This window comes from Opisthocomus hoazin, chromosome 7, assembly GCF_030867145.1.
Source record: "Opisthocomus hoazin isolate bOpiHoa1 chromosome 7, bOpiHoa1.hap1, whole genome shotgun sequence".
NCBI lineage: Eukaryota > Metazoa > Chordata > Aves > Opisthocomiformes > Opisthocomidae > Opisthocomus > Opisthocomus hoazin.
The window spans coordinates 45,257,230-45,284,909 of record NC_134420.1 but is presented as its reverse complement, the minus strand read 5'-3'; the positions used below and the strand labels follow the sequence as shown (position 1 = coordinate 45,284,909).

Here is a 27,680-nt window from a genome sequence, read left to right as displayed (position 1 = left end):
TCCAGCCGGAGCCGGCCGGCGCCGCGGTGTCATCGATCTGAGCCGTTCCCGGGTGGGCTTCGCCCTCCGCCAGCCGCGGGCACCGAGGGCTGCCGCGGGGCGGGCTGACCGTGTGTCCGGCGGGCGCTCCCGGTCCGCGGTCTGCCGTTCCGGGGGGTAGCAGCGGCCGCCCGGCGCGGGGCGGGGCGGGGCCGGGCCCGGCGGCGAGAGGAGGGCGGGCCGCGGGCTGCCCCCGCCCCCGTCTCGTCTCGGCCTGGGCCCGGCGCAGGGCCGCTGGCGGGCGGGGAGAGCGGGGCGCGCCATGGCGCTGGGCTCGGCCTGGAAGCAGATGTCGTGGCTGTACTACCAGTACCTGCTGGTCACCGCGCTCTACATGCTGGAGCCCTGGGAGCGCACCGTCTTCAGTATCCTTCCGCCGGCCGGGGCCTGGCGGCTGCGCGGCGCGGGGGGCCGGGGGGCCGCGCTCCCCCTGCCGCGCTGCGCCCCGAGGTCGCCGGCGAGGTGCGGGGGCCGGTGCCGGGGGAGCGCCCGGGCCGCGGCCGTGCTGCGCGGGGAGCGGGGCCGGGCCGGGGGCGAGGGCGGCGGGAGGCGGGCGGGGCCGCGGCGGGGGCAGCCGGCCGGAGGGGAGCGGCAGCCCGGGCCCGGCGCCGGGGCTCGTCCCCGCTTCGCGGGCGGGCGGGCGCTGGGGCCCCTCGCCCCCCCGGGCCGCCGGGTCCGCTCCGCCTCGGGCACGCGTTGGTGTCCCGGAGCTGTTCCGGCGGTGGTTTGTCTGCCGGGGAGGCACCGGAGGCCTTTCCCCTGCCCTCTGCGGGGGGACCCCGAGGGTCGCGCTGGGGGCAGGTGTCTGTCAGGAGCTCTCCTGCATTTCTGCCTGGTGGAAAGTAGGCGTGCGCGGTGCGGAGCCGAGCTTTGCCACATGGCGTTTCTTAGGTGAGTGTTTGATCCTCGAGCTGGTGAGTTTGCTTGGCTCGCTCGGGGTGGAAGAACTTGACAGATGCTAATGCGAAGGCGTCCGTCTAAAGACTATTTATAGGTTTGTGTCTTCACCCAGCCCTTCCGTGCAGGCAGTAAATTCTCTCAAGTGTTGTTACGGCATCACAGGTATTTTTCTCTTGACTCTTTTGATCTTGACTTAAAATGATGTCTCATATGAATGACCCTGAGCCCGTCTCCAATTAATGTTGAGAGGCAAAGAGAGAAATTAACCAAAACGTGAGCAAAGAGAAGGGTGTAAGTTGTAGCAAGAAGCTGCTTTTACTGAGATACTGGTCGGTTCTGCAAAGGAACTCACATTTGTGATACGAAAGTGGTTGCCCAAGTTACAGCTGTGCAATTGGACCTGTTTTTTCCCGTGGAAAATCAATAGAAGTGCAGATAACTTTCTCTTTTCTAGTAGTTATAGACTTGCTGTGCACAACTGTTTAGGTAGGGGTTCTTACCTTCAAAATGTTGTGTATGTGATAACACACCTTCCTTTTCTTATGCCGTGTCTTTATCACTGAGGAAACATCATCTTTGCCTTCCCTGCAATTATATTAGTCGTGAGTGTATTTTTTTTTTATTTTGTGTTAACCATGCAGCTTTTTAACTTGTGCAAAATATTTAAGTAATTGAAAGCGTGTGTGTGCATTTGCTTTTATAAAGTGCTCATATTGCAGTGCAATATTGCAATTGCAGCTTAGCTTACAGATGTCACGAGTGGCACAGGTGTCATTTGGAATCTTGGGCCAGCAAAACTGTTCTTTGTCCTCAAACTGGATGCTTTCGCCGTAGGTGGGCCAGGTCTGCCTGGTGCTGTATGGGTGCAGCGCAGACCCAGCGGCCTCGGGAGCTGACGGTGTGCGGCTCTGCTGCGTGCCTCGCTGCTGCTGGTGCTCCAGAATCAAAGCGGGTGCTGATACGGAAACGTGGATTTATGAGTTGACCTTCATTTTAGTATCACTTACTTCATAATCTTCTGGGACTAAAAATGTGCCAAGCAGCTAGTATGCTCGAATAAGCCAGCTAATACCTCTGCTCTGCCACGGGGAAGGCGGTCGTAGAGCATTTGTTAGACGCGTGCTGTGGTGACTTGATTTTTCGAAGAGGCAGAGCATGCGCCGCTCCTCTGGTTTCGCCTGTGGAAACCGAGTACTGCTGTCCAGTGTTATCACGCTTGTTAATCTCCCGTGCTTTTTACAGCGTTTCTGTCTGAGTTTACTGAATCTCTGCAGGTAGCTGGATAAAATCTTCTTCTGTTGGATTTCTGAAACATTAAACTCTGCATGGCATAATGTTTAAGTAAACTGATGCCATAATTTCTGTAGATAAAGCTTTGTGAACTCCAGGGCTCAACAAAGGTCCAGTTGTGTGTATGCATTATAAGCTGTCATCTGACTTCTCTATGAACGTTTATGAAAGGTCCCTGTTAGGAGTTCAACTAATAAAGTGGTTGTCTTAAGATTGGTTAGCAGATAGCTTCGCATGAAGTTTGTTTTGCAGTGTGATCTGCTGTGGTAAAGTACTAATGAGTATCTGTTTAAATACACAAGTTGACTCCAAGCCGTGCTGACGCTCTGAGCCTTTGTGAGGAAAATAGTTAGAAAGGTGCATGTCACAATGTTACTCATACTTTTCATTCCTTCTGCAGCTTCTGTTTGGAAAGTACTGTCAGACAACACATAAATTGAGTTTCTTGCCCATGAGGAAGGGTCTGAGCATGACGTGCAGATGGAGAAGTGTAGTGACTTAGAGCCTAGAGGACACTGGAAGCTAGACACAGATTTGAGTTTTCCTGGCTTTATTACGCTAACAGTACAACTTTCACACCAGATGTATTTTGTGCATTGTAAATTAAATGTATTAGGTCATTCTGTTCCAAGAAGTTGAGGTCAACGTTTAATGCTCTCTGCTTAAAAGTGAGTAGGTCATCCACAAATAAGAACTCTTATTCAGTACAGCTACTCATGTTATTGTGGTTTTGGTTTGTTTTGGGTTTTTTTGTGGTGTTTGACTCTTTTCTGCTTGGCTGAATAGCACTGGCTTCTGCAAGACTTGCTTAACAGCTAGGAAGAAGCATGTAAAAACTTGTGTAATCTCAGTGCCCATTTTCTGTTCCTCCGTCACTCTTGCCACATTTTGGCTGGTCCTCTTGTGTCCGTGACGAGGCAGTGGATGACTTGCAAGGCGTCCTTCGTAATTCAGCTAATCGCTCATACCCGTGTTCAGTCGGTTCCTCCTGCGCTTGTAATTGCTGAATACAGTTGACCCTGTCCGATTTGAAAATGTAATATTGTAATACAGTTACTGGGAAAGTTTTAATGCTATAGTTATGTGGTGTCTAATGCACTTTCTATTTCAAATGCTTTTTTCCTCAACTGTGATGCAGATTCTATGCTAGTTTCCATTGTTGGAATGGCACTGTACACGGGCTATGTGTTCATGCCTCAGCACATCATGGCGATACTGCACTACTTTGAAATTGTGCAGTGATGAAGAACGTGTTTTCAAGAAGTAATCGGGCTTTCAAATCCAGTCGACGAAGAAGAATGAACCTCTTAGTTTTAACAAGACTTCCACCCATGTCAGAAAGACACGATTCCGGCTCCGAAGACTAGGAAACGAGATGTGTAGAGCAGGGGCGTGAGATGTCCCCTATGTTGTGTTCATTCCTTTTAGTTTTACAGGATATGCCCTTGTATAGTAGTTTTGTCTACTTTAACATTGTGATTGTACTTTGATATCAGTATTTTCTTAACTTTGTGACAGTTTCAATATTGCACTGTGAAAGCTTTTCTTAACTGTAATTTTGAGTAAATCTTAATTGCCTTCTACTTTTAATCGGAAAGTCATCTTATTAAATGGGGCTTAAAGCTTTTGCTATTGTATGGTATGTATTTGCCTGGATATTTCTATTAATGCGTTTTGTAAGAAAATACATCTAGATTCATATTAGAGACGTGGATATATTCGTCTAATGCTATTTCCAAAAGTTAGTTTGTATTGACTGAACTCAGGTGTACTGTTTGATGTTCAACAGTGTATTTGTGCTTATCACCGAAAGTTGGAGTTAGCGATTATTTCAAGTTTCTGTGTTCCAGCTGTTGGAGGAGGGTGGGGGGAGATGAGACGGAGTGAGGACTGCGTTTGTTATGTTTGGAGGAGTGCTGTGGATCTGGGCTTTAGCTAGTGGGGGGAAAAGGACTTTACTGACATAGGTCCACATAAGGCATTGGGATAGCACTTTAAATCAGCCCTGGTTTTCTAGCTACCGATTCAATTGTACTTTTACGGGATGCTTTATTATGTTCCAATGATTATGGTTTCTGCTGATTTTCACTGAACAGTGTAACTATGTCTAGGTTTTAAAGGGGTTTTCTATTGCTGCTAGTGTTCCAAACATGTTCTTGCTAAAAACAACCAAAACATAGGGGTTTAAATGGACTTGAGTTACAACTACAGCAATAAGTAGCTGAATACTTGGCTGAAGTCCTGTCTTTTTTTTTTTTTTATAGGGATTTTTTTCAGTTTTGTATTCTGAAATGTAAGATGATGACAACCTAACTTTCCTAAGTGGAGGATTTTTTTTGTTGTTGTTGTTTAAAAAATAAAATTTAAAAGCAGAGCTTTGATGCAGAACTTTCTTTGAGAAATTACTGTGTTTTTTAATGCTGCTTGCTTTTCTCAGAACTTACCAAAAGGTGAAGAATGATGCTTGACCGAAGAATTGTGATTTTTTTTTTTTTTTAATGGCCTAGTAATAATAGGTACTGTTATATCTTTTATGCAACTTCTGTTGAAATCGGGAACTATACCTAAGTTGTACAACTAAACTGTTGTCTTTTAGGTTTATTTAGTTTTCTGAAATGCACACTCATGAGAAAAGAGTGGTTTTTTTCTCCCCTGTATTTAAGAACTTCGTGGGTATTTGATTAAAAACTCCATTGTTGTCTTGGAGCTATAAACAGTGGGTCTTAAACTTCCTAGGTGAACTCTAGCTTTACTGAAGTTGGTTGGAGTCTCCCACTAAAGGAGTGCCTTCGCTTATTAATAACTGGCTATCGAAACATAGGTAGGTTTTTGGGGTGGTGTTTTTTGTTTGATGTATCCAGAGTTGTGCGTGAGTATTTTAAGTATATATGGAGATAATAATAGTTCACGTACTCTTTTTGAAGTAATGTAGCATCAGTTCCTGCTGTCCATGTATTAAATTGGTACCGTGATGTTTCTTTGCAAACTACTACTGCGATCAATACACAACTACGGCTGAGAAAGGGATTTAGTTGTATGAAGGGTGGGGGGAAAGCCCGTCTGTGCATTGGCATTAGGACTGTTAAGCATGATTTTTGATTCTGAAAAGTTTTATAAATGGGCTTTGATATACTGACTTTTATTAGCTGTCTGCTGTTTGTTGAGAGCTAAAGGGTAACCATAATCTCCAACCACTTGCGTTACGTTGGAGTGGGCTTGATCGACACCATACTTGAATGCAAATTGCTAATTTGAGTACAGTCTTTTTCAGCATTTCTTTTTTTAATTATAAATCAACAATGTCATAGTCTTGGACTGTTCTTTTAGATTCCAGATACTTTGTTAAAGATGGAATAATTTCATTAATAAAATACTATATGTTACTAGAGTTTGAATTTCCAGAAGAAAGTTTCTGCAATGTGTCTGTTTAATAAGTTCATCTAGTGAAGACATGGTTCAAGGGGTGATAATTACAAAGCGGAGTAAGTTTTCTTTTTTAAAATAAGGGCATTGGTAGGGATTTAATTAATCATTAGATTTGAATGATAAATGATTTGTAAGGCTACCGAGTTGTTTTCCCACTGCAGCCTGCTTTATTGTCGTGTTGGGGGGATCATTTCCTCCTTGTGATAGAACTGTAAGCTTTTTCTGTGCAAGCTGGAGGTTGAAGGCAGTTTAAATACTATTTAGAAGCAGCTGCTGGATTATGCTTCTGTTTAAACAGGGTGATAATAATTGAGCCATCAGTAATTTAGATAAAGTTGAAAAAAATAATTGTGACAAATGAGCAGAAAAAAAAAACCCAAGAGCCCTGCAGTTGGCTCTATGTTAGTCTTTTAATAGTAATAGCTCTTGGGGTTTAGATTGAGTCATCAGAAATAAGCATTTAAAAACGCATTAACTGTGTTACAGCACAACTGATAAAACCGGCACCCACGGGAGGCTGGTAAAAGGGTGGCTGGGGCATCCTGCCTGGGTGCGATGCCCTGCGGTGCAGAGCTGGCTCCGCAGGGGCGCCTGGGCTGGCACGAGGGCTGGGAGCCCTACAAATAAGCATTAAAAACCTGTGCAGTGGGAGCTGCCGTAACCAGAAGAGGAAACTGAGGCAGAGTATTGCAGAAAGTCAGTCTGGAGTCAGAAACAAAGCCCAGAATGTGTGTGTATATATGTCCTGGATCAGTTACATTTATGTGTGTGTGTGTGTGTATATATATATTTTTTTGTTTATTTCTTTTATATGTATATATATATATATATAACCTGTTTATTTCTTGTCAGAAATTATTAGGTAGCAAGTAGTTTGGAGACAGGCTGTGAGTTTGGTTTTTTTTCAGGTTTCTTAACTACCCTGTGTGGAAAACATTAGAGGATCCTCAATTGAGACTTTTGTGGCAAAATTTAGCAAGAAAACCATTTGTTTGTGTTTTGTGTAAATATTCATTATTAGAAAGAAATAGGTGTGAAGGGAGCATAGCACTGTGAAGTTCGATCTTGCGTGATAGATGTACATTGCATTAGTGCCAGTTGGTGCAACTGCTATGATGTGAGGCGTTGCCCTGTTTCATTGGGATGCACTAATGAAGTGCGCATTCTAAGTACGGAAGAAGGGGTACCTGCTGTTAGCTAACAACAAATAAAGGTTGTATTGAGGTGAAGAGACACAACTGGATCGGATACGGTGTGATGAGTGGGCTGTGCATACAGCTGCTGGGACGGCAGCCATCCTCTGTGATACCCGAGCAGCGTACCCTGGAGTTGGGACCCTGGTGAAGGTTTTCAGTGCCAGAAGTTCCTTTCACCTGCTAATTTGCCCATGTTTTCTGCAAATGCTGTTCTAGGAAAACAGTTTCTTCCCCTCTTGCTGACATGTGATGCTGACACCAGTGCGGAGGGTGTTTTTTTTTTTTTTAAAGACAAAAGCATGAAGCTCTCCATGTGGTTTGCATTGTTTCTCTGTTTGATCTGCTAGGTCAGCCTTAAGCAGTAGTCATCACTGAGTACAATAGCTGCTGTCTTTTCTGCCTTTTGTTTGTGTAATGATGGCTTGAGGAGAAAATCTGGCATCCTAGTCCAGAGGCAGATTGAGCTGGATCAAATTTTCCCTCTAATGGGGAGAGGTGAAATTCCAGATCAGAAATATCCCAGTCTGGGATTTCAGCAGAATCCCCTCTGCTTTTCTTAACCTTCGTGTTAATTACAAGGTCCTCAAACCATCTAAAGTGTCACAGAGGACATTGAGGACTAAGAAATTATGACCATCCGCTGTCCCCGAAAGTTTGTCTGGGTAAGAACTGAATAGGCCTTGATGTAAACCCGATTTAAATGCTGATCTGATTTCTAAAGTATCATTAAATTCCAGCTCTTTATTTACAATGATCTTCCGGTGGCAGCAGGTGTCTATCTCAAATGTGGCAAGTGCTTATGGTAAACTAAATTGGGGAATTATGTTATGCAACACCTTATCACTAAATCTTTAACACAATGTACAGAAGCTGGGAGGTGGCCTTGGCTGAAGGTCAGGCTGGGGTTGCTGCTGCACCTCTTCACGGTGCTCTGTGGACCTAGTGAGCCATCCTGCATGTATGCTGCACCGAATTCGGCGTGTTCGTGGCTGGGGTTCTTGTATTAAACCCACTCCCCCAAAACTAAACTAACTTTAAGGCACTGGGTAGCACTTTATTTTGTAGGTAGTACTGCTTATTTTAATAGTGAATTAGGAGATGATATACATGTATAATTTATAAGCTGCATCTGATTATGGATCGGGTATTTAGACCTTATAATATGGATGTACAGAAGTATGCTTTATTTTGGAAGGAGCCCTGTCAAATACTGGAGAGTCTTATTTTACAACAGTTCTCTATGTTTTGCTGTTGCCAAGATACATGGTGCCAGAAATGTATAACTCCTTGTCATTTTGGAGTCTGTTAAAGAGATTCCACTTTCCCATGTGGAGAAGACCCTCTGTTAATCACATTCTTCATTCTGGAGGATTTTTTAAAAGAAGTTACAGTGATTCTAATCTGAAATCGGTTCATTATGTGAAATCAAAAGGAAAGTGCATACAGTGGAATTGATGTCAAAGAGCAGGGACTGGAAATGAATGTTTTGTCTCTGGATGAGCGACAGGATGAACTGAGGGATGAAAATTGTCTTACAAAGCTCCTGGTTTCTGTGAAACTTTAACCCTAGCAAAATGGGTTTTTTCTAATGTTTTGAAAAATGTAGTTGTTGTTTCCCTAAATGGAAAGTGTAACCTTGTTTTCAAACTGAAGCTGATACTCGTGCTAAACCCCAAAACTTACTGGACAAAAGAAAGTAAATATTTCATGTCAATATAAAAGTTACCAAGGTAGGAGCCTTACATTACAGAAGAGTTGGTTGAGGGGGTAATACTACCGCCCTGCGTATTTCAGACTGTGTGGTTGGAATGCATGGACCCGTGGTTTCACCGGGGTTGGAGGTCCATCCTGCCATAAAGGCACCTGCTAGCACTGGTAGGATGTCACAGCGATTTATTTATTTATTTAAAGGTTTGGAGTGATGGTATTTGGGATTAGAGACTGAATAATCATCCTAAAGGCCTTACTGTTACATCTTGTGTTATGTAGGTGGATGTTTTGATGAAATAAACTGATGGAAAACCCTGTGGCCTCGACACCTGTCTTAAGCTAGACAGATAATCGTGGAGCAGTAGTCGCTAAGTCGGATATAGGACGTGCCAGTTGCAGCCACAAGTGAAGCATAAGAAGCTTGGAAAAGATAGCGTGTCTGTGCAGGGAATGGCCATCCTCCATGTTGGCGGGATCATGGTGGTGATCTTCTGTCACAGCCTGTTAGTGGCTGAAAAGCGCTTTTATAGGTTAACAGGAGGCACTTTTTTTTTAACTTTTGTTGCTCGCTCTTAACCCTGAAGGATGCGTGCTGTGTACGATATCAGTCTTGTCACAGCAATAAGTTTCATTAGCCTGGATTACGTTGAGGGTGTTTTAATGGTGAAAAGTTGACTGATTTTGTAGGTGGCTTTTCTAGTCTTTATTGCATGAGTTTTGGAAATGAAGCATACGATTAATAAACAACTTACTACTATCTTCCCACAAAAAAATGAATCATAGTATTTCTTTTCTTTAATCCTGTTAAAGAGGTTATCCAGATAATGTTTGAGGAAGAAGCCCAAGATTCAATTTATAGTTGTAGCTGGTTGCTTACTCATTAAAACTGAGAGTTCTTCTATGTGAATCTTCATAAGCCTGAATGTACCTGTATGAGCTCCCTGCTCTAAGAGCTATCTGGTAGTTGGAACCAACAGGTGATCAACACTTCACTGATATTCATATGGTTACAACATTGTGTCTGATACGTCTGGTTTTTATTCATGCTCGTATCTGCAGGTGGAATTGTCGTGGCGTATCTTGCATTCTGTGCTCCCTGCAATCTGAGACAGACAGTGTATCTCAGGCCCGTATTTCATGGTGACAAGAAGGCACACTACATAGCCCCCAAAAGAATTTTTTTAAAAAAAAAATGTATTGGCAATGAGTGATCTTATTTGTCTTTTCTATGAAGTTCATTTGGGTTTTTTGGGTCTACCTAAGAAGAAAAACTAAGTATTTATGATCACATAAGAATTTAAACCAAAAATCCTCTGGCCAAGGTTTATATTCCCCTCCTGCTTCTGTCATAATTAGCTGTTGTCCTCTCTTCCATTTGGTTTGTTTTTCCTTCAAGCTGTTCTTGCTTCGCGTACTTCAAAAAGCAGGAAATGGATGTCGCAGTATACGTTTTTCAGTGTTGCTATTTAATACACACTGATAAGATTATGAAATTCCGGAAGGCATGTTTTCATAATATTCTTGCTGGCATAGTAATAGGATTGTGCTATCAGATCATCTGAGGAGTTACCCAAAGGCATACTTGGTCTGAAGTGGCGTATCTGCTTACAGGTGCCAGACTCATGGCAGCTTGTTCTTATGCTTACGTTATGTTACCGGCTCCAAACTAACACTTTGGAAAGAAAGCCCTTGGTGCTGTTCAATATCTTTGTCAGTGACGTGGACAGTGGGACTGAGTGCACCCTCAGCAAGTTTGCCGACGACACCAAGCTGTGTGGTGTGGTTGACACGCCAGAGGGAAGGGATGCCATTCAGAGGGACCTTGACAGGCTGGAGAGGTGGGTCTGCGTGAACCGCGCGAAGTTCAACAGGGCCAAGTGCAAGGTCCTGCATGTGGGTCGGGGTAATCCCAAACACAGGTACAGACTGGGCGGAGAGTGGCTCGAGAGCAGCCCTGAGGAGAAGGACTTGGGGGTACTGGTGGATGAGAAGCTCAACATGAGCCGGCAATGTGCGCTTGCAGCCCAGAAAGCCAACCATATCCTGGGCTGCATCAAGAGAAGCGTGGCCAGCAGGTCGAGGGAGGTCATTCTGCCCCTTTTCTCTCGTGAGACCCCACCTGGAGTACTGCATCCAGCTCTGGAGCCCCCAACATAAGAAGGACATGGATGTGTTGGAGCGGGTCCAGAGGAGGGCCACGAAGATGATCAGAGGGCTGGAGCACCTCTCCTATGAGGACAGGCTGAGGGAGCTGGGGCTGTTCAGCCTGGAGAAAAGAAGGCTCCAGGGTGACCTTACAGCAGCCTTCCAGTACCTGAAGGGGGGGCCTACAGGAGGGATGGAGAGGGACTTTTCACAAGAGTGTGTAGTGATAGGACAAGGCGAAATGGCTTTAAACTAAAAGAGGGCAGATTTAGATTGGATATTAGGAAGAAATTCTTCACCATGAGGGTGGTGAAACACTGGCACAGGTTGCCCAGAGAAGCTGTGGCTGCCCCCTACCTGGAAGTGTTCCAGGCCAGGTCGAATGGGGCTTTGAGCAGCCTGGTCTAGTGGAAGATGTCCCTGCTCATGGCAGGGGGGTTGGAACCAGATGATCTTTAAGGTCCCTTCCAACCCTTACCATTCTATGATTCTATTGCATTCCAGGACCCATGAAGTTTATACGCTTGGATGAGACTTGCAGAATTTTAATCAGAATTAGCAGATAGTTCCCAAATTCAGCATTGAATTAGTGAGTGATTATATGAAATTATTTCTTAGTTGTTAGCTTGGTTTAAAAAAAAAAAAATCTTCAAACCCCCTCCTGTGTGGTTGTAGAGTGTTCCAGTACGCTGGACAAAAAAGTAGTGCTCAGATCAGAGTGACTGGAGGATAAAATGCACAGTCTGTCTGTCCGTTGTAGACCACAGAAACAGGGATTGCATTTAGACGAAGGAGGGTTTGTGCAGCTTCTCTGCGTTTCCTTGGAAAGAGATTTATGTTAAACTATGCGTATGTTGAAAAAATTGGAAGTGTTGTCGAGGAATTCTGAACAAGCTGAAGCACACAGAGATGCAGGCTCTGGTCTTTGTGCTGTGCTGCGTGGTGTGAGGTGGACAGCCTTTAGACATCTGCAGGACATCTTGGTTTTCAATACTGTTTCTGCTAAATGTGATGTGCACGTGTGCACCAATGTTCTGTCTTGTGCCTTTTGAAAATCATAAGGCTTGCTCAGATGAGCGGCAGGCCTGGTTCAAGCCTTTCATTCCTCCTCCTTTGGCTAATGACTGCAATCTGGGCAGCAGATGCTGTGCTGATTGGTTGTCTCCAAGTTGATTGATGATGGTAGTATTTATTCCTTTTAGAGCCAACATATGTGCATCCCATGATATACCAGTGTCACGGATGTCTTTACCTGCTGCAAGGAGCAGTCCTGTTGGGAAAACTTCTCTTGCCTGATACTTCAGCAACATCTGAACTCTTCTTACAGCTACTGATAAACCCTTTGCACTGTGCACTGGAGTGGTTTCTACCACTACATGCTTTCTCAGATAGTTTCAGGCCTAGATTAGAAGGACAGTAGACACAAGACAGAATGTGGATAGGAGGAACAAAAATTGATCCTTGTCCATTTTGTTTCACCCACAGCGTTACCACCTGCGTTTTGATAGTTGGAGACTGGAAGGGTAAAGTATTGCATTACAATAACAAAGGAAAACAAAACATGGAAACTAACACTGATGATGCTGTGGTGAGGGTCTGCTGTGATCTCCTGCCTGTGAGGGTGAAGAGGGTGAGGTTTTTTTGCAAAAGGATTACTTGTATAAGCAAGGTGCTTGTTAGTGAACTAGAAGGCCAAAAAAGAACAGACAAGAACTGGAAAGAAGTAAGGAGGTGTAACAAAGCAGATGTGTAAAAGCATTGCTTAGACAATCAGATTGCGGTATATAATTAAATAACTTGTTATGTGGGTTAGGGCAGTGGTGGATGTTCTTGTCACTTGACTTTAGAATGGCTTTTGACACAATCTCCCACAGTGTTACCCTCTGGACCAGTGGAAGTATGAGTAAAGTGAATGGACAGGGGCCAGAAGGCTTTAATTACCAGCCCTGTCAGAGCAGTCTGAGCTGCCCGGTTCATTGGACTCAACGTCAGTTGCTCAATGTTCATTTGTAAGGTGGTTACAAGTGGAGTACTCTGTAAGGTGATACTGGGCAGATGTTCAGCATCTTCATAGATGACCCTGATAATTAGACAATATTCCTCTGTGAGCAAGGAAGTTAATATGCTGAATGATAGAGCCTAGGTTCAGGATTTGGCCAACAGAAACCTCGTGCGGTTTGACAAGAAGTGCCAAGTTCTGCCCCTGATGCAGAAATAACCCCATGCAGCTTTGCTGAGAGAACACCTGTGAGTTAAGTGACATGTGCTGAACATGAGCCAACAGTGAGTTCAGAACATAAGTAAGTCAGCCTATATGCTAGGCTGCAGTAGGAGAACATGGCCACCAGATGAAGGGAAATGATTGTCCTCTTCATGCTGTTGAGGCTGCAGCTGTGATACTATGTCTGGTTTGGGGCTCTTTGGTTCTAGAAGGATAGTGAGAAACTAGAGTCCAGAAGAGGCTACAAAGATGGTTAGGAGTTAGACACAGGTTTCCTGGAAGGGTTGTGAAACCTCTGTCCTTGAAGATTTTTGAGACTTGGCTGGACAAAGCCATGGCTAAGCTGCCTGGAACTGGTGCTGGCAATAGTCCTGCTTTCAGTGGGAGGTGGGGCTAGGTCATCTCCAGAAGTCCCGTCAAACCAACTTTTCTATTGTTCTTGAAAGACTAAGAAAAAAGTTAGGTGAAGGAGCAATACCAATAAATTCACATGGATCATAGCAGCAGGCATTAGGAGAATTATACAGAACCCAAAGTGTTAGAAACTCGTAGGATGGCAGAGTGAAAGTACAGGGAAGGTGCTGAGATAACCGTGGTGACGTGGTCCCAAGATGATCTGTACAGCAACATTGTGTTTTCCTCAATGCTATTAGTAGTTGATAAAAATGTATAGTTAATGAGACTGAAAAACAACGGAACAGACAGCACTATGTCCTGAGCTTGAAATGAGGAAAGAATCAGGAGAGGCATGTGCTACAATATTTTGGAAATCTGTTCCCTGTAAAACTGAGCAGCTTGTGAGCTGAGCAGAATTATTTACCTTCTCGTGAGCTCTGTTTTTCAGAACAAGTATCTCATGGACTTGCCCCATACTTTGCTGATGTTGGTACAACATTCAAGTGACTTTTTCTTCCCTTGGAACGTGTGTCCCGAGTTGTCTTCTGGGCTCAAAGATTGATTCATCTTTATCCACATCCAGGGACTTTTGTACTTGAGACTTAACACGTCATAGACATGAATGACTCTGCTGTTAAGAAATCAAAATGTCTCATCTTCATTTGCTGTAAAGTATTGGTTCTGGAAGAGAAGAGAAAGGAGAATCTAGTTTCCACTAATTCAGTTTGAGGTTGTTCCCTGTGGAACTTGAAAATAGCTTATTTATGGGAGCTGATTGTTGTCGTGAAAGACCTGAAACTGTAAACCAGAGAAAACAAGCCTGGTTTTACAGTCAGTGTTTATGGAGTAATTTTTTCTTTTGTTTTGGTTATTATAGATTTGCTACTGATGTTCTTTTGTGAATTCCCGAACAATGTGTGGTTAAGAATTGTTAAAAAGGAATGCTTTGTTGTCTCCCAGTTCTGGATTGTCATCAACAAGAAAAAAAGCACTTTGTAAAGAACTTTTTTTTGTAGATGTCAGAACACTTAATAAGTGCCACTTTGGAGGCTTCAGTCAGAGGCTAGACCTTTATTTTGTGTCATTTTCCAGTAGCCGAAAAGGGTGGGAAGGTGCTTCTGCTCTTGGTAGAGGTGATTTTAGGCTTCTTTGGACTACAAGGATTCTGAAATCTCAGCAAAAACGAGAATCCGTGTAACTTGCGTGTCTCTTGTCACTGTGTCCTGTTGAAAGGGTAAGGGGTGTGTTTACCCTTGCTAGCTGAAGTTAGTGCCAGCTAGCTAAAATGCAGTCGTGTGGTCACTCATGAGGGGGAACCCAGCTTCCAGTCCCTGCTTTCACATCCCAGTGAATTTAGGATAGTATTAAGGAGACTGTAACTTCCTTGTTAGCATGTGTCCAGACTCGGTATCCCTCGATCCCCACTGTGTGTTTGGCCCCAGGTGCATTAGCTTCCAGGTTTTCTTTACACCTCATTGAGAGTTTTGCTCTGGGAAGGAGGCAGGCTTCCCACTGACAACTCAGTTGATATGTCAGGGTAACAACACCTGATCCATGCAACCCTCCCAGCCCCCTGGCAGTGACTCTAAATGCGGTGACTTACGTTTTGAGTGACAGCACTCAAGGAATTGGAGCTCACCTCTAAGGTGTGGGTGAAGCTTGTGAAAATAGTGCCTGCTCTCCATCTAATTAGCCTGTTTGTCAGACCAGCTTGATGTACCAGTACAACAAGCCAGAACATCAAGTGGATGACAAACATCAAACAACTGCTTTGCTTTTAAATGAGCTATAAATTTAGGGTTTCTAGTTCAAGTCAACCTCCTCACAAAGCCATCAACCAATGACAACCCCCAAAGAAATGCCCCTTCAGGAGGGTGCTGCCTGCCAACCCGCAGTCAGCGAGAGGGGGAGCTTGTGCTAGTGACAAGGGAATGGCATCTGTCTGTCTGGAAGTGGCCCGTTCCCCAGCTGTTCCCAGCTGTGCGCTTTTGCAGAGCTCTGTTGCAGTTACGGATTTGTTTTGGGGACTGCTAGCCCAGCAAAAAGCAGTGCGTGGTTTTGCAAAGAAGGGAGCCTGTTCTCGTTGTTCTTGTCCTTATGTGTCTTTCCAAGATGCTTTTAGTATGCATTGTATGCTGCTACAAATAAAGGAACAAACCAGGTAATCTGTTGTGAGGTGGGGCTGTTACCTTCCCGATGATGAATGTTTTCTTCATCTCTAACTATTATCCCACTTCCATCGAAGCCTAGTGTTACCTGCCCTGTCCACCATGCACAAAGATGACTGCTCGTTCCTTTTCTTTTTGCATCAGGTTTTTATGTACTTGAAGGCTGGAGGGATGAGGAAGGGAATTAACAATCTTCTAGAAGCCAAATTGCCTCAAACCTTTTCTGAAACTGGATGTTATCTCAGCTGAGGCCCTATCAGCGCCGACTAAAGTAGAAAAATTGTATCCTGAGAGGTGCATGAAATAATCCTGTTCAGACACCTCTGTCTGATGTTTGCCCTTTCACAGTGGCACTATATTGACTTGCCTTCTGCTTGATATCTATTGTCTTCCCATCTTCTGAAGAGCTGTTACCTCACCAGCCATTTCCTGACACAGATTCATTCAGTTGGGTGTCATGACGAAAATACAATGCTTGGCACAAGTTCCTGCTCAGTTTGTCTCCTTTTCCAGATTGCTTCTCCAGTTTGTTTATTCTAAATTCTGTTTGCCATCCAGTATACTTGCAGTTCTCCCTATTTTCTCATATGCAAATTTAATAAGGTTGTTTATTCTGTTGTCCAAATTATTAATGAAAGCATTGAATAAGGCTGGAAGTGGTGCAGTTATCCATGAAATTTCCAGCTCATTGCATCTTTCCTTTTTGACAGGGAACCGTGGAGTATTACCCTTTAGGAACAGCATCTGATGACTTTTGCAGCCATCCTGCGGTGGTTTGATCTAATCTTTGTTTCTGCAGCTTGCTTACGAGATTGTTGTGTTAGGTGACATCAAAGGTCTTTACTGAAATCGAGTTTTGACATCTATTGCTTCTTCCCTGTCCACAAGGCCTCTTGGTCTGTTATAGAAGGAAATTAGATTGGTTTGGTATGATTTGTTCCCTGCCATTCATCTGCTTTAGTACCTTCCGTGGGTTTACAGATGGTATGACTTACTCTAGTAGTTTTCTGGTAACTGAGCATGAACAACTCCTCTTTCTCCTCTCCTTGTTAGAGGTGTAGCAGACTTCTGTCTGCCAGAAACTGCCTGTGAGTTCTCCAGGATGACCATCAACATTTCTGAGGTGAATTCTTCTGTTTTTTTTTGAATTATCCAAACAACGTCATGCCCAACCAGTATGAAAAGGATGGCCAAGTTATCATAACCTATCTTCTTATCGGGCCTTTTGGGTTAAACATTCAAGCCGTCTGTGAATCTCTGCTTTTACTTCATTACTTTTCTTTACTTTTTAAATAGTTTTCTTTGAAATTCTTGAGTAACTGTGCTGTATGTAATCTTACCCTTTTTGTTATTGGTATTAATTGTATTAGCCATCTACATGCTGCTGACATTTCTAGTGAAGACTCCTAAATGATGACATTAAATGTTTTGGACTTGTGCCATTTTTTGATACTTTTTCTTCTTTTCTGAATTCCCATTCCTGTTCTAAATTTCCTGTTCCTCTGTCTGCTGAAGTGTTTGTGTTAGTGTCCCTTCTCACTTTGTCTTGCCATTCCTGATTTTGTTCCTAGGCACTCCTGCTATTCTTTTTATACTCACCTTTAGTAGTATGCCCTAGGTGGTTTTCTGTACACTTCCACCTTTTTATCTGAGGTCAGTAAAGAGCTTTTGTGCAATTTCTTTGAGGGACTGGCACCCTAATTACTTTTTTTTTCCTTCTCCCACTTAATACAGAGTAAGAGTTTGTAACAGGCAAGTTTCTTTGCGTTTACTTTGTCTTGACAGCATTTTTCTTAATATTTTTCACTCTGTCTTCCAAGGGATCACTCTTGGCTGCTGTCACCTTTGTTTTCCCAGCTGATTCCTCTCTACATATAGCACCAAATCCAGCAGGCTTTCCCCATGTCCCTGTCCCCTCCCTCTGTGTCAGACAGCACTTTTGTTGTTGCCATCCCCGGGGCTATGCCTTGCCGTGCTCCCCTCCCAGAAGCAGCCTGGGCAGGTAGTTCCCTGCCATTGCTGCTTTCTGGGTGATGTTGCCAGGCGAGGTGGGGGGGGTGTTCGTGGGAAGCCTCAGGCATATAGCTAATCAATCCTCGGTATGACAGCTTCATGCTTGTTTTCCTCTTCACTCGTCAGTGTTAACACAGGGCAGGTTTAACTCCTGAAGCAGTCCAGACCTCACAGCGTCCTCAAAATCAGACAGCAACTTCTCTTCTTTTGAATTTACCCATCCTTCCAGAAGAAACTCTGTCTATTCGTGTATGTGACAGAGCAACCCATGTGTCCGGTGGATCAGTACCTCTCCGTAGGTGCCATACCATTGGCTCCCTGCTTCTTTGGAGCCACGTACAGCTCTTGCATGCTGTTTACCCATACCAGGTGATGGGAGGGGTAAAAGATGGGGAACGGAAGAGGAGAGGCATACCAGTTATTAAAGAGAGGAGGACAGGTGTCATAAGGCCACTGAATATACAGCAAATGGATTGTGTGGCCTAATCAATTACAAACCTTGATCATTTCTGGCTCTCAGCACTGCAGCCACCGAGGTGTGAAATACTGATTAGCAGCCTTCTTCCCACTGCGGGATGCTACTGTAAAAATAAAGCAACTTAATATTTTTGCAAATCACATCCAGAGTTAGTAACGCATCTGCATTGTTACAGAAAGGAAGGAGAGCTTCTCATGAGACGTGTGATGCTTCCCATGCCACTTTACTCTCCTTTTAAAGGAGAGTTGAAGTACAGCGGTCACGAAAGAAAGAATGACAGGAGCCCTGAAATAAATCAACATTTTTCAAAATGGAAGTTTGAGGTGCTATGAAGTATGTTTGGGAAAGAATAGTAAGAAAGTCCCGAGAAAACACTCTCCTCTTCCTCCCAAAAATGTTGTCCTTCCTAGCAGCCATAAGCAGCGTGCAACATTTACTTTGAGCCAGTGAAGCTGGGAGGGGGCAGAGCCAAGGCTGAGATCTCCAGAGGGCTGGACATGTTCTTTGTGGAGCAGAAAAAAATGGAGGTGGAAAGTGGTGGAGGAAGATCAGGAGGGCTGGCTGCAGGGAGGGCAACAGGGAGTGCTGATGAGAAACCACGAGCTAAACACGTTCTCTGCAGGGCTTATCGCGACCTGAATAAATGAGGCAGTTCATCATTACTTCAAGTAATGCAAAGGTATCTATCCAAGGCTTCCTGATACAGGTAATGGAGCCGAAGGGAGGTGATGGGCACAGAATCTCAACAGGGCTGGTCTCTGAAGTGGAGAGCAGAGCTTTGCACACCAAGACTGGGAAAATTGTCAGATTGTCATCAAAATTTGCAAAGCCAACAAATTCTGAAGAAACCCTGGGTGGTTTTATGGTGCTCGCTGGTGAAAGCCCCCTTTTTGGTGACTGAAAGGAAACTGAGTGGGGAGAGAGGAACAGTGGTGTAGGATGTACAGATTATAGCAGCAGGTAATTATTTTGTGACACTTCCTTTTCTTTAGAAGACTTTGTTCAGATTCTCGCTGGGGAAAACATGTTGTAGCTTGTTTAGAAGCTTTGCTGAAGCTGGCGGGGACACAGCCTATCATTTCAGGTCCTTCTAAGGAACATGAAGCCCGTTGACTCCCCTTAGCTCCTTTCCGCTTCGTGCATGCTTGCAGCAGGTCCAGTGCCTTGGCTGTGCTGCGGTGAGGGGCCCCCCCATGCCTTAATGACTACAGCACAGCAGGAAGCGATGGGTAGAGGACAGGCCTCTGCTTGTCTCGAGCCAGAGCTCGTATTTCCTTTTCTGCTCAATTTCCTAGTTGTTTTCAGCTAGTGCAGGGCTTAGGTAACTCTGGTGTGAGAGTAGTAATCAGCCTGGCCAAAATGCTGAGGAATTCCCAGCCCTGTTCAAGTGGGTAGGATTGGTGTCACGGATGTGCCAAATGTCAGGATTTCACCCTGGTTAGTCTGAACTGTTTGGAGAGCTCACGCTACCTGGCTGTCTTGTCTGCTGAGTGCAGCATATTTGCCACTTTTCTGTTCTCCCTCCATAAGTGGTACTTGAAATTCAAACCTTAAGCCAACTAAATCCACTGAAGTGGAGCTGAATATTTGCGGAGAAACAAGTAAAAGTCTCTTCTGAAAGCATACACGTATTTTCCTTGCACTCAGTGCAAATGTTTCTGTAAAGTGAACTTCGTGCTGATGAAGCGTGCCCATTTGAAGGCTCTGAAGCTGGAAATCTCTATCTGCAAGGCAAATCAGCAGGGAATTGCTGATGCAAAACCCTTGGCTGAACAGTCGGCTCTGCACAGGACCGAGAACTGCAGATAGCGTGAGCTGACTACAGTGCGGGATATAGTTCAATCTGTGGCAGCACAGAGCAGCTCCATGTGAGGTTTTTTTACCTTACTTCTTACTAAGGGCAGTTAGGTACGTTGAATTTAAGTGAAGAATAAAATATGTTTTCTGATCAAAGTCCATTTGCTGCACTTCGTAATGAGTATATCTCTGGCGAACTGACCAGAAAGGTTCTCACAGCTTAAACTGCACTTTGGGCTGAGTTTAGGGAGTTGGGTGGAAAAGGCTCTTAGCCTTCCCTCGAGAGATGTTCAAATAGGACTGACTTCCATTAGCTCTGTGATATTGTTTTGGATCTCTCAAAGCCATATGAAACTCCACCTCATCGTTATTCAGCTCCGGCGTTTAATGCACGGCCAGGTCCCTGCTCCATCAGTGGTGGTGCTCTGACCCCATCAGCATGGTGCAATGTACCCGGAGCGTGACGGGTGAGACCGGAGTGTGCCCTAGGAAATTAGGGAGAAAGGTGTCCACTGCTTGCCATCTGCAAAGCAATTCCCACCGATTTAATGTGGAGCCTGGCCGCAGCTGAGGAAGCAGAAGGTAACCAGGAATACCTGAGAAGTAAAACCTTCAGAGATTTTTAATTCCTACAGACCTATACTGGTGCTAAACACACTGTCTTTTGGCATAATGAAGGACCAAAAATTTCTCACAATGCTGGGTAATCTGATCAAATTAGTTCCATGTCTTCTTTCTTTCTGCTGTTATTAACTGTGTTCCAGGTCTGGTTAGAGCGGGACCTCAAGTTAAGAGTATTCAAAACTTTTCTCCGAGGAACAAAGGCATTTCTGAAGGATGGAACAAATTTTTCATACTTTTTGTGGATGTCTTTCATATGGACTTCTTGGCTTTTATTGGCCTGTGGAAATCCAAGTATTTCTTAAAAAAAAAAAAAAAGCATTTTCCTAATGTTTTATGTTTTGGAGGTAGAAACTAAATTTTCAGAATTAGCTTTTTATCATACTCGGTGGGTGATTGGCAGTGGTAAACATCCATACATCTTAATTTTCCCTGCATTTGGTAGGATGATAGGATGATTCAATCCTGAAGTAAGGGCCATCTTATGTAATACAATATTGAAAATCTGATAATAACCTGAAAGATGGGATTGTCTGGTATTGAATGTTCATGTGTCAATGGAAACTCATAATTACACCAGTAATACTGGATACCTGCATTTCAAAATTTTTATTATCAATTACTGTTTTCATTATGAGCTGCTAGACAGGCAATTGCAATGATCATCTGTCTCTGAAGACAATGGGAAACTGGATGAAACCAAGTTCCCGCTCACAAAGTTTCACAAAGTGTTTCTGAAGGGAGATGGTGTTACTAACTCCTCTTTGCTAGAAGCCACTTCTGAAGGCCATGACCTGGCTGGAAAATGGGCAGCTGAGGAAGCCAGTTAACTGGGCGTGCTGGGCTGCAGCCAGGCCTGATCTGTAGATGTCAATGCCACAGCATTATGCTTTGCTCTGGGAGCAGGGAGAACTGATTTTTTCTTTTATATTGACTTATCCCAGACTGTGTGTGTACACGTATGTATTTTCTTGTTACTATGATAATTAATTTTTCCACTCTGTGAGCATCCTAGTCCTCCGATATATCCTATCATATACCTGTGGAAGAAAGCAACTTTGCCATGTTCTGGGTGTCTGAGATCTTTTCTTATGCACAAGAAGCTGAAATATTTCTTCTTCTATAGAACCTTACGTAGTTAGCTGACCTCATTGCCACTGCCACCTTGCTGTCCCTGGTCAGCCTCAACTCCTGTTTTGTTTCCCAGAACTGGCTCCAACTGGTCTTCGGGGCTGGGGAGCATGGGGTCAGTGTCTGTGCCAGTCCCTGCAACCCCAAACCTGTGGTGACATTTTCCTGACGTTTGTGAAGGATGGGAGGGATGCCGCACAGCAGCGGGTGAGTTAGGTATCTTTTTATTATGGAATTAAGTACTTGTGGTCAAGCCTGGTTGAGTAGGCGTTAACGACAGCCCAGGTAACAAAACAACAGCACAGAAGTACGTAGCATCACCTGGTAAGGAGTAGTACCGAGAACAAGAGTAAATGTCCTGGCATCTTGACTGTGAGTTCAGGCATATGGGATTTATACGCTGTCTTTAGTTGTGCTTTTATCTCAGCCTGTGAAACCTTGGCGGTAGAATATGGACTCGAGTAACAGCTCTGTGCTCTGAGGTCGGTGGAGCTGAGTGGGGATGGCTTCTGCCCACAAATGCACTCAGCTTTCCGGCAGCAGCAGAAGTGTGGTCCCTGTGTGTTTTCTTCTTATGATGCACAGAGAGCAGAAAGATTGTGATTATTTTCTGGCTTGTCGGCTCAATGAAAGCTTTGATAACCTGGTCTTGTTTAGCCCCATTCAAAGCTGACTTTCAAGCACTTATTTTTTGGTTTAAAAAGATTATCTACGTTGAAAAACCTATCTATGTTACAGTGGCATGAACCCGTACTTTAGGTGGTTTATGTTTCAAGTCAAGTCTGGACATAAGTCTGGACATAGCTGCAGTGCTTAAAGGGTAGACCCGAAGGTAAGTTAATCACAGTATTCCTTCACATCTCTCTCCTCTGCTTGACCTGCCATAGTTCTTGCTGTGAAAAAGGAGGCACAGCACAGAAGAAAATCCTCTGATGGCATCACCATCTCCATTTTGCAAATTTATCCAGAGCACAGCAGTGACAAACTCTTATTTATCCAGTTCCTAACTCCCCTTAGAAACATGTTACGTGCCAAAGTTTATCTGGAGTCTCCAATGCCTCATTTTAGGTCCAAACAGACATTAATTAGAGATGTTAAGCTCTCCACTGCTCCAAGGCTTTTCATGCATCACAGCTGGAGTTTGTTTATGTTGCAGCTCAGTGCCAAACGAGGCACACCCAAGTGCAGGCTCTGCACACAGTCAAAATCTTTAATAAACAAAATAAGGTTAAACCGATTCTTTATTAAAAAAAAAAAGGGAGATGTGTGTCCTTTCAGTCTTGAAATGTTGCACGTTTTTATTTCTTTTCTTTCTTTTTTTTTTTTTTTAATTTAATGACATTTTGGAGCCAGAATCCTTATTTTTAGGAGGATGAAAGTTGACAAGACTGTTATATTCCTGCTTTTGTTCTACTGTTGTCCGTTTTTTCCTGCTTTGCTCACTCTTTTCCCTTTCAGTTCCTATACTGTTTTAAATTTACGCCCTTTCTGGTTGTACTGAAAGTCTGTTTCCTGGTTCATCTCATTTTCTAAGCCTTTGGTTGGTTATCCTTTTGCTTGTTTTAAGGCTTTTGAGGCAAGGACATCAGTATTTTATGTTATGGATAATATCCTTTCCATATTTATTACCCTACTGTTCTGGTTTTGTTTGGTCTGATTTTTAACATACCCTATAGAATAAAAACTCTCCCTGTTTGCTTACCCAGCTCTCTTTGAGCTTTCTCAACATCTTTAGTTATGCTTGTGTTGATCTTATTTGCTGAGGTTGTTTTCATACAGCAGCTGTAGATATTTTGGTTTGGAAAGAAGTGTGGAGTGCTGATTACAGATTACATAGGAGCTCTGCTGGTGAGCCAGAGTCCAGTATGTTGTTCTGGCTTGGTTTGCTATAAAATTACGCCTGATTATGACTTACTAGCCTACTCCAGCCTGCAGCTTTTGGATGCTAATGGAGATTTCCTCTCATTGTCAGGCAAGGCTTGTACAACCAAGTTGCTGACTCTTGCTGTTGGAAGCGTTTGGTATGAGGGAGGAACAAATTAGCTTTTGTAGCTTTCAGAAGCCCACATAAATCTTAGCCTTTGGTGAAACCTGGCAGGAGTATGCGTTTTTACTGTATCAAATACATTTGTTTGTCACCAACAGTGCTCTTGTCTTTAAAAAAAAAAGAACAAATGACTTGTGCAGCTGAGATGCATCCCATTCCATGTGGCAAGTGTCCTGTAGGTTCAGCTTTTGTTGTCGTAGCCGGTGTGCAGAGGCGGATGATGGCAGTGCCCAGGTAATGCTGTGTCAGTATCTGTTTTCTTTGGTCTTCAAAGCGCAGCTGTGCAGAGATATTGGCTTCTCTGGGCCCATGTTTGAAGCTGAGTTTTGCCAGCTGTGCCTTCCTGATGCTTTGGGATTACTATGAAGCGTTGGCTGGGCTGGTGCTGCGAAACCCTTGGTGTCTTCCAGAGCTTGCAGTCGGGGACTGATGGCAGCACTGCCTTCCTGGTAGCCTGCATGGAGGGACCTGGCTGTAGATGGGGTGTCCAGGACTAGCGGCCCCCAGCAGCTCTGCTCCTGTCCCAGGAGTGACGAAGCCTCTGTGGACTGCTCTGTTGGAGGACCCTGCTTGACAGGCGATTCAGAGCAGCCTGGAGCAGTGTTTTTTAGAGAGCAAATGGTTGCAAGCCCAGAGGAAGGCACAGTTACGATCAGCCTTTAGCAGGGAAGCTAAACAACGCTGGGGGAAAGAGCCTCGAGGAGGGGTCCGTCAGCTTTGTGTCAGGTTACTTATCCTGATGTTGACAAATGGGTAGTTTGAACTAAAATGTATTTTGGCATTGCTGGGGAGATGCAGGTGGTTTATGTGTGTATGTGGCCCACGCCGAGCCTGTGCCATCGCCTCGCTGCTTTGCCTGAGCTAGTTCCACCGGCACGGGTCTGGCCCAGCTATGCTTCTACCACACCTCTAATTGCAAATTGTGGTTTTATGTCTAATCTAGGAGGTATTTTACCTGACTGCCTGATTTTATGTATAGTCTTGGGCATTACATCCAAGTATTTGGACAGAGGGGACCGACGGGTGATACTGTTCCACCTTATAATAAGCGCTTTTGGTGGTAAGGTGGTCCTAAGGAGACTGGCCCATGCAATACCCCTTTCTTGCTTCCCTCCACTCAGAAGGGTGACAGTTTACTTACGTTTTCTGAGACGGTGTAATGGTCAGCTTACTAATGGTCAAAACCAGTTAGACTGCTGTAAGGGGCAGACAGCTCTTGTTTCTCTTGCATATTTGTGAGTTTTCAAGTCAACAAGATGTTCGTTTTGATAAATAGGCAGAAAAAAAAAGTCAAGGCAATGTTAGGATAGCAAAGTCTGGGATCCATAGAAAAAATGAGGTTGGATGTTACCTTACTCTTCTCATAGCCAAGTGCAGGACCAGCTGTGCACATCAGCAACATCTGCTATGTTGAGCTAGGCTGATGTCTGTCTAACCTCAGAGACCACCAGTGGTGGTGATTGCATAACAGCCTCGCACAGTCTATTCCCCTGCTTAGTGGAGTGTGCGTGCTTTAAATTAACGAGTGGATAAATGCACCTTGGTGACTCCACTGCCACCTCCTCTTGGGTTTTGTGATGGCCATGGAGAAGGGAAGCAGAAGAGGGTGATACTGTGCCTGGGCAGTGTCTACCCCTCGTAGGTCCATCCTGCGATCCCCAGGGACGGGCGCTGATGCTGCACGTGGGTGGCCCGGCTGCGGTTCTCACATCATACGCTGTACGGAGTTAGCTCTCAGCACTGCAAAGAGCAGGTTGAATCTGCACTGGTCAGGTCTCATGGTTTTAGCTGTTTACTGCTTGCTGAACTTAACATTAAGGGACGGTTAGCTCAGTAATGGTGAACCTCACAGCCTACTGCAAAGCTGATGTTCTGGAGGCAACATGTGCAAACTTGTTCCTTGTCAGCGTAATAACAATAATGAGGTTACAATGTCAGCAATGTTAATAGAGATTACAACAAAGCCAGGTCCATAAAATACAACGCGATAATCTACAGCAAATTGAGCTTCATTTAAAGTGACAGTGAACTTAGCTGCAAATGATTACAAAGCTGCAAACTATGTGACAGTGGAATTTCTTTGTATTAGTATGTCACTGTGTTTATCAGGCTGGCATGAATGGACCAGTTTTGTCTAAAAAAACAGGCAACTCTTTCCTAAATTTGGCTTCAGTTGTGATGTGTACCTCTTGAATGAGACCCACCATTTTTTCTGATTGTGGAAAAATACGTATAATCTTTCTGGCAGTTTCTCACACAGTGCTTTCTGCCTGATTTTTACTTTGATAAAATTGCTTATATTCAGAGTAATCCATGTCCCTAGGTGATATGGGATATACAGGAAAACAAAAAGGGAGAGAGTAACGCACAACCTTCAAATGAGATTCATCTCATATAACTCTTGAGATTTATCTCATATATCTCTCGAGATTTAAAATACACTGCTTAGGTGAGATGCTGAGTTTCTGACAGTTCTTTTTCTTTCCTGTATATATACATAAATTGTCTCCTTTCTGGTCCAGGTGCTAATTCAGTCACCTGAAATAGTGCTATGGGACAGACTAGTCTAAATGATGGTGGAAATGCTTAATTTCAGTGTTTCAAGGTTAGCGTCATCATGCTTCTGTCTTGATCCCACCAACAGTTCAGAAGAATTCAAATCTTTTAAAATGGAGGATGACAGCTGTGACTCATGCCAGTGTATCTTGGCATTTACCCTGATGAGATTTTTGTGACTCAGTTGAGAACTGGCTGAGTTGCCTGATGTGCAATCACTGTACCTACAAGAGGGAGCCTTTTCCTCCTTAAAATAGGTTCCTATACAAATTGTTCCTTTGCGAAGTCACTTAGTGCTTGGGTGACTCAAACAATGAAAATAGCAGTGGGGTACTGAGCCCACTCAACAGTAAGTGCCATAAAGACTGAACTCCTCTCTATGGATGTTCTGCCTTGTGCTATTGCTAGGAAAGAGCTCCCTTGATAAGACTCTGGGAGACGCCAAAACAATTACTTCTCAGAAATACATGAGAGGCAGCTGCTCATCAATAGATTCATCTAGACCGCAATACTTGTCATTTCTCCAGAGTGTTGACACATTGCAGCAGGCAAAATGAGAACAAACTCATCTTTCCCAAGGTATGCCGGGAAAAGAAGAGCTCGTCCTTAAATGAGCACCTCTGAGATGGTAGGTCAGCCTCATGCGCTTAATCATATGGTGGCTGAAAGAGAGCTCTTCTTCGCATTGACACAGGCCACTTTTTGTCATTACAGTAAAAATGAATCCGTTATGGAGAGGCAGCGTTGGTGCTAGGCAGTTGTTTGGGCTGAGAGGTCATTACAACTATCTAATGCTGTTTTTTCTTCGTTCAAATCCTGCAGTTCTTTATTTTCCCCCTCCTCCTTGAGAAGTAGAAATATTTGATCTGACCTCAAGCTGCTGCTCTTTACAGCCTTCCAGGCTGCTGTCTCTTTGCTTATGAATGAAACTCCATCCCAAATATCTGCAGTTTTAATGCTATGGCGATAGCACTCTTGGCATGTTATTATAGCAACAGTGCATGCCGTCTATCTCAGAATATCTCACATTAAATCAGTGAAACAAAATATTTTGTGTCTTAACAGGTACACAGTGTCTGTGTTGCTTTAAAGGATATATTGAAGCACCCATCTCCTTTCTTAGATAACAGCCCTGTTTCCTTGCACTTGCTCTACACTTCCTGGGCTTCGAACCATCTGTAACATTTGTCCCTGAAATGCTCCCAGTGCTGATACATCCCATTTGTAATGGAGTGAGCCGAGCTGCGCATTCTTCTCCAGCAAGGAGTGAACATCTGATTTATACAGCGGCAACAAAGGAGCCACTCTCCCCTGGCATACACGTGTGTAGCAAAATAAATGAATGTTCAGAATTAAAACTGGGCAAGGCCAAAGGAGAGGTAAGCTTGTTTCGAGGGAAGATGAATTGCATGGCTGAAAGTTCCCGTCGTACTGCGAATTACTGGGATGGAGCAGAAGTGATGGCAGGACCTCCAGCGCTCCGAGGAGGGAACATGAGGAGGCCATACTGGTCCTTCCTGACTCTTCCCCACCCTACAGTGACCCG

General features: G+C 44.2%; 1 protein-coding gene across 1 annotated transcript; it reads left to right on the top strand.

Moving 5' to 3' along the window:
• The first annotated feature begins 220 nt into the window (after window positions 1-220).
• SPTSSA (serine palmitoyltransferase small subunit A) lies at window positions 221-5,617 on the top strand. Its single transcript, XM_075426603.1, has 2 exons — window positions 221-404; window positions 3,368-5,617. Exons 1-2 carry the CDS (start codon window positions 302-304, stop codon window positions 3,469-3,471), a joined length of 207 nt encoding a protein of 68 aa, XP_075282718.1. The 5' UTR covers window positions 221-301; the 3' UTR covers window positions 3,472-5,617.
• The last annotated feature ends 22,063 nt before the right edge of the window (window positions 5,618-27,680 follow it).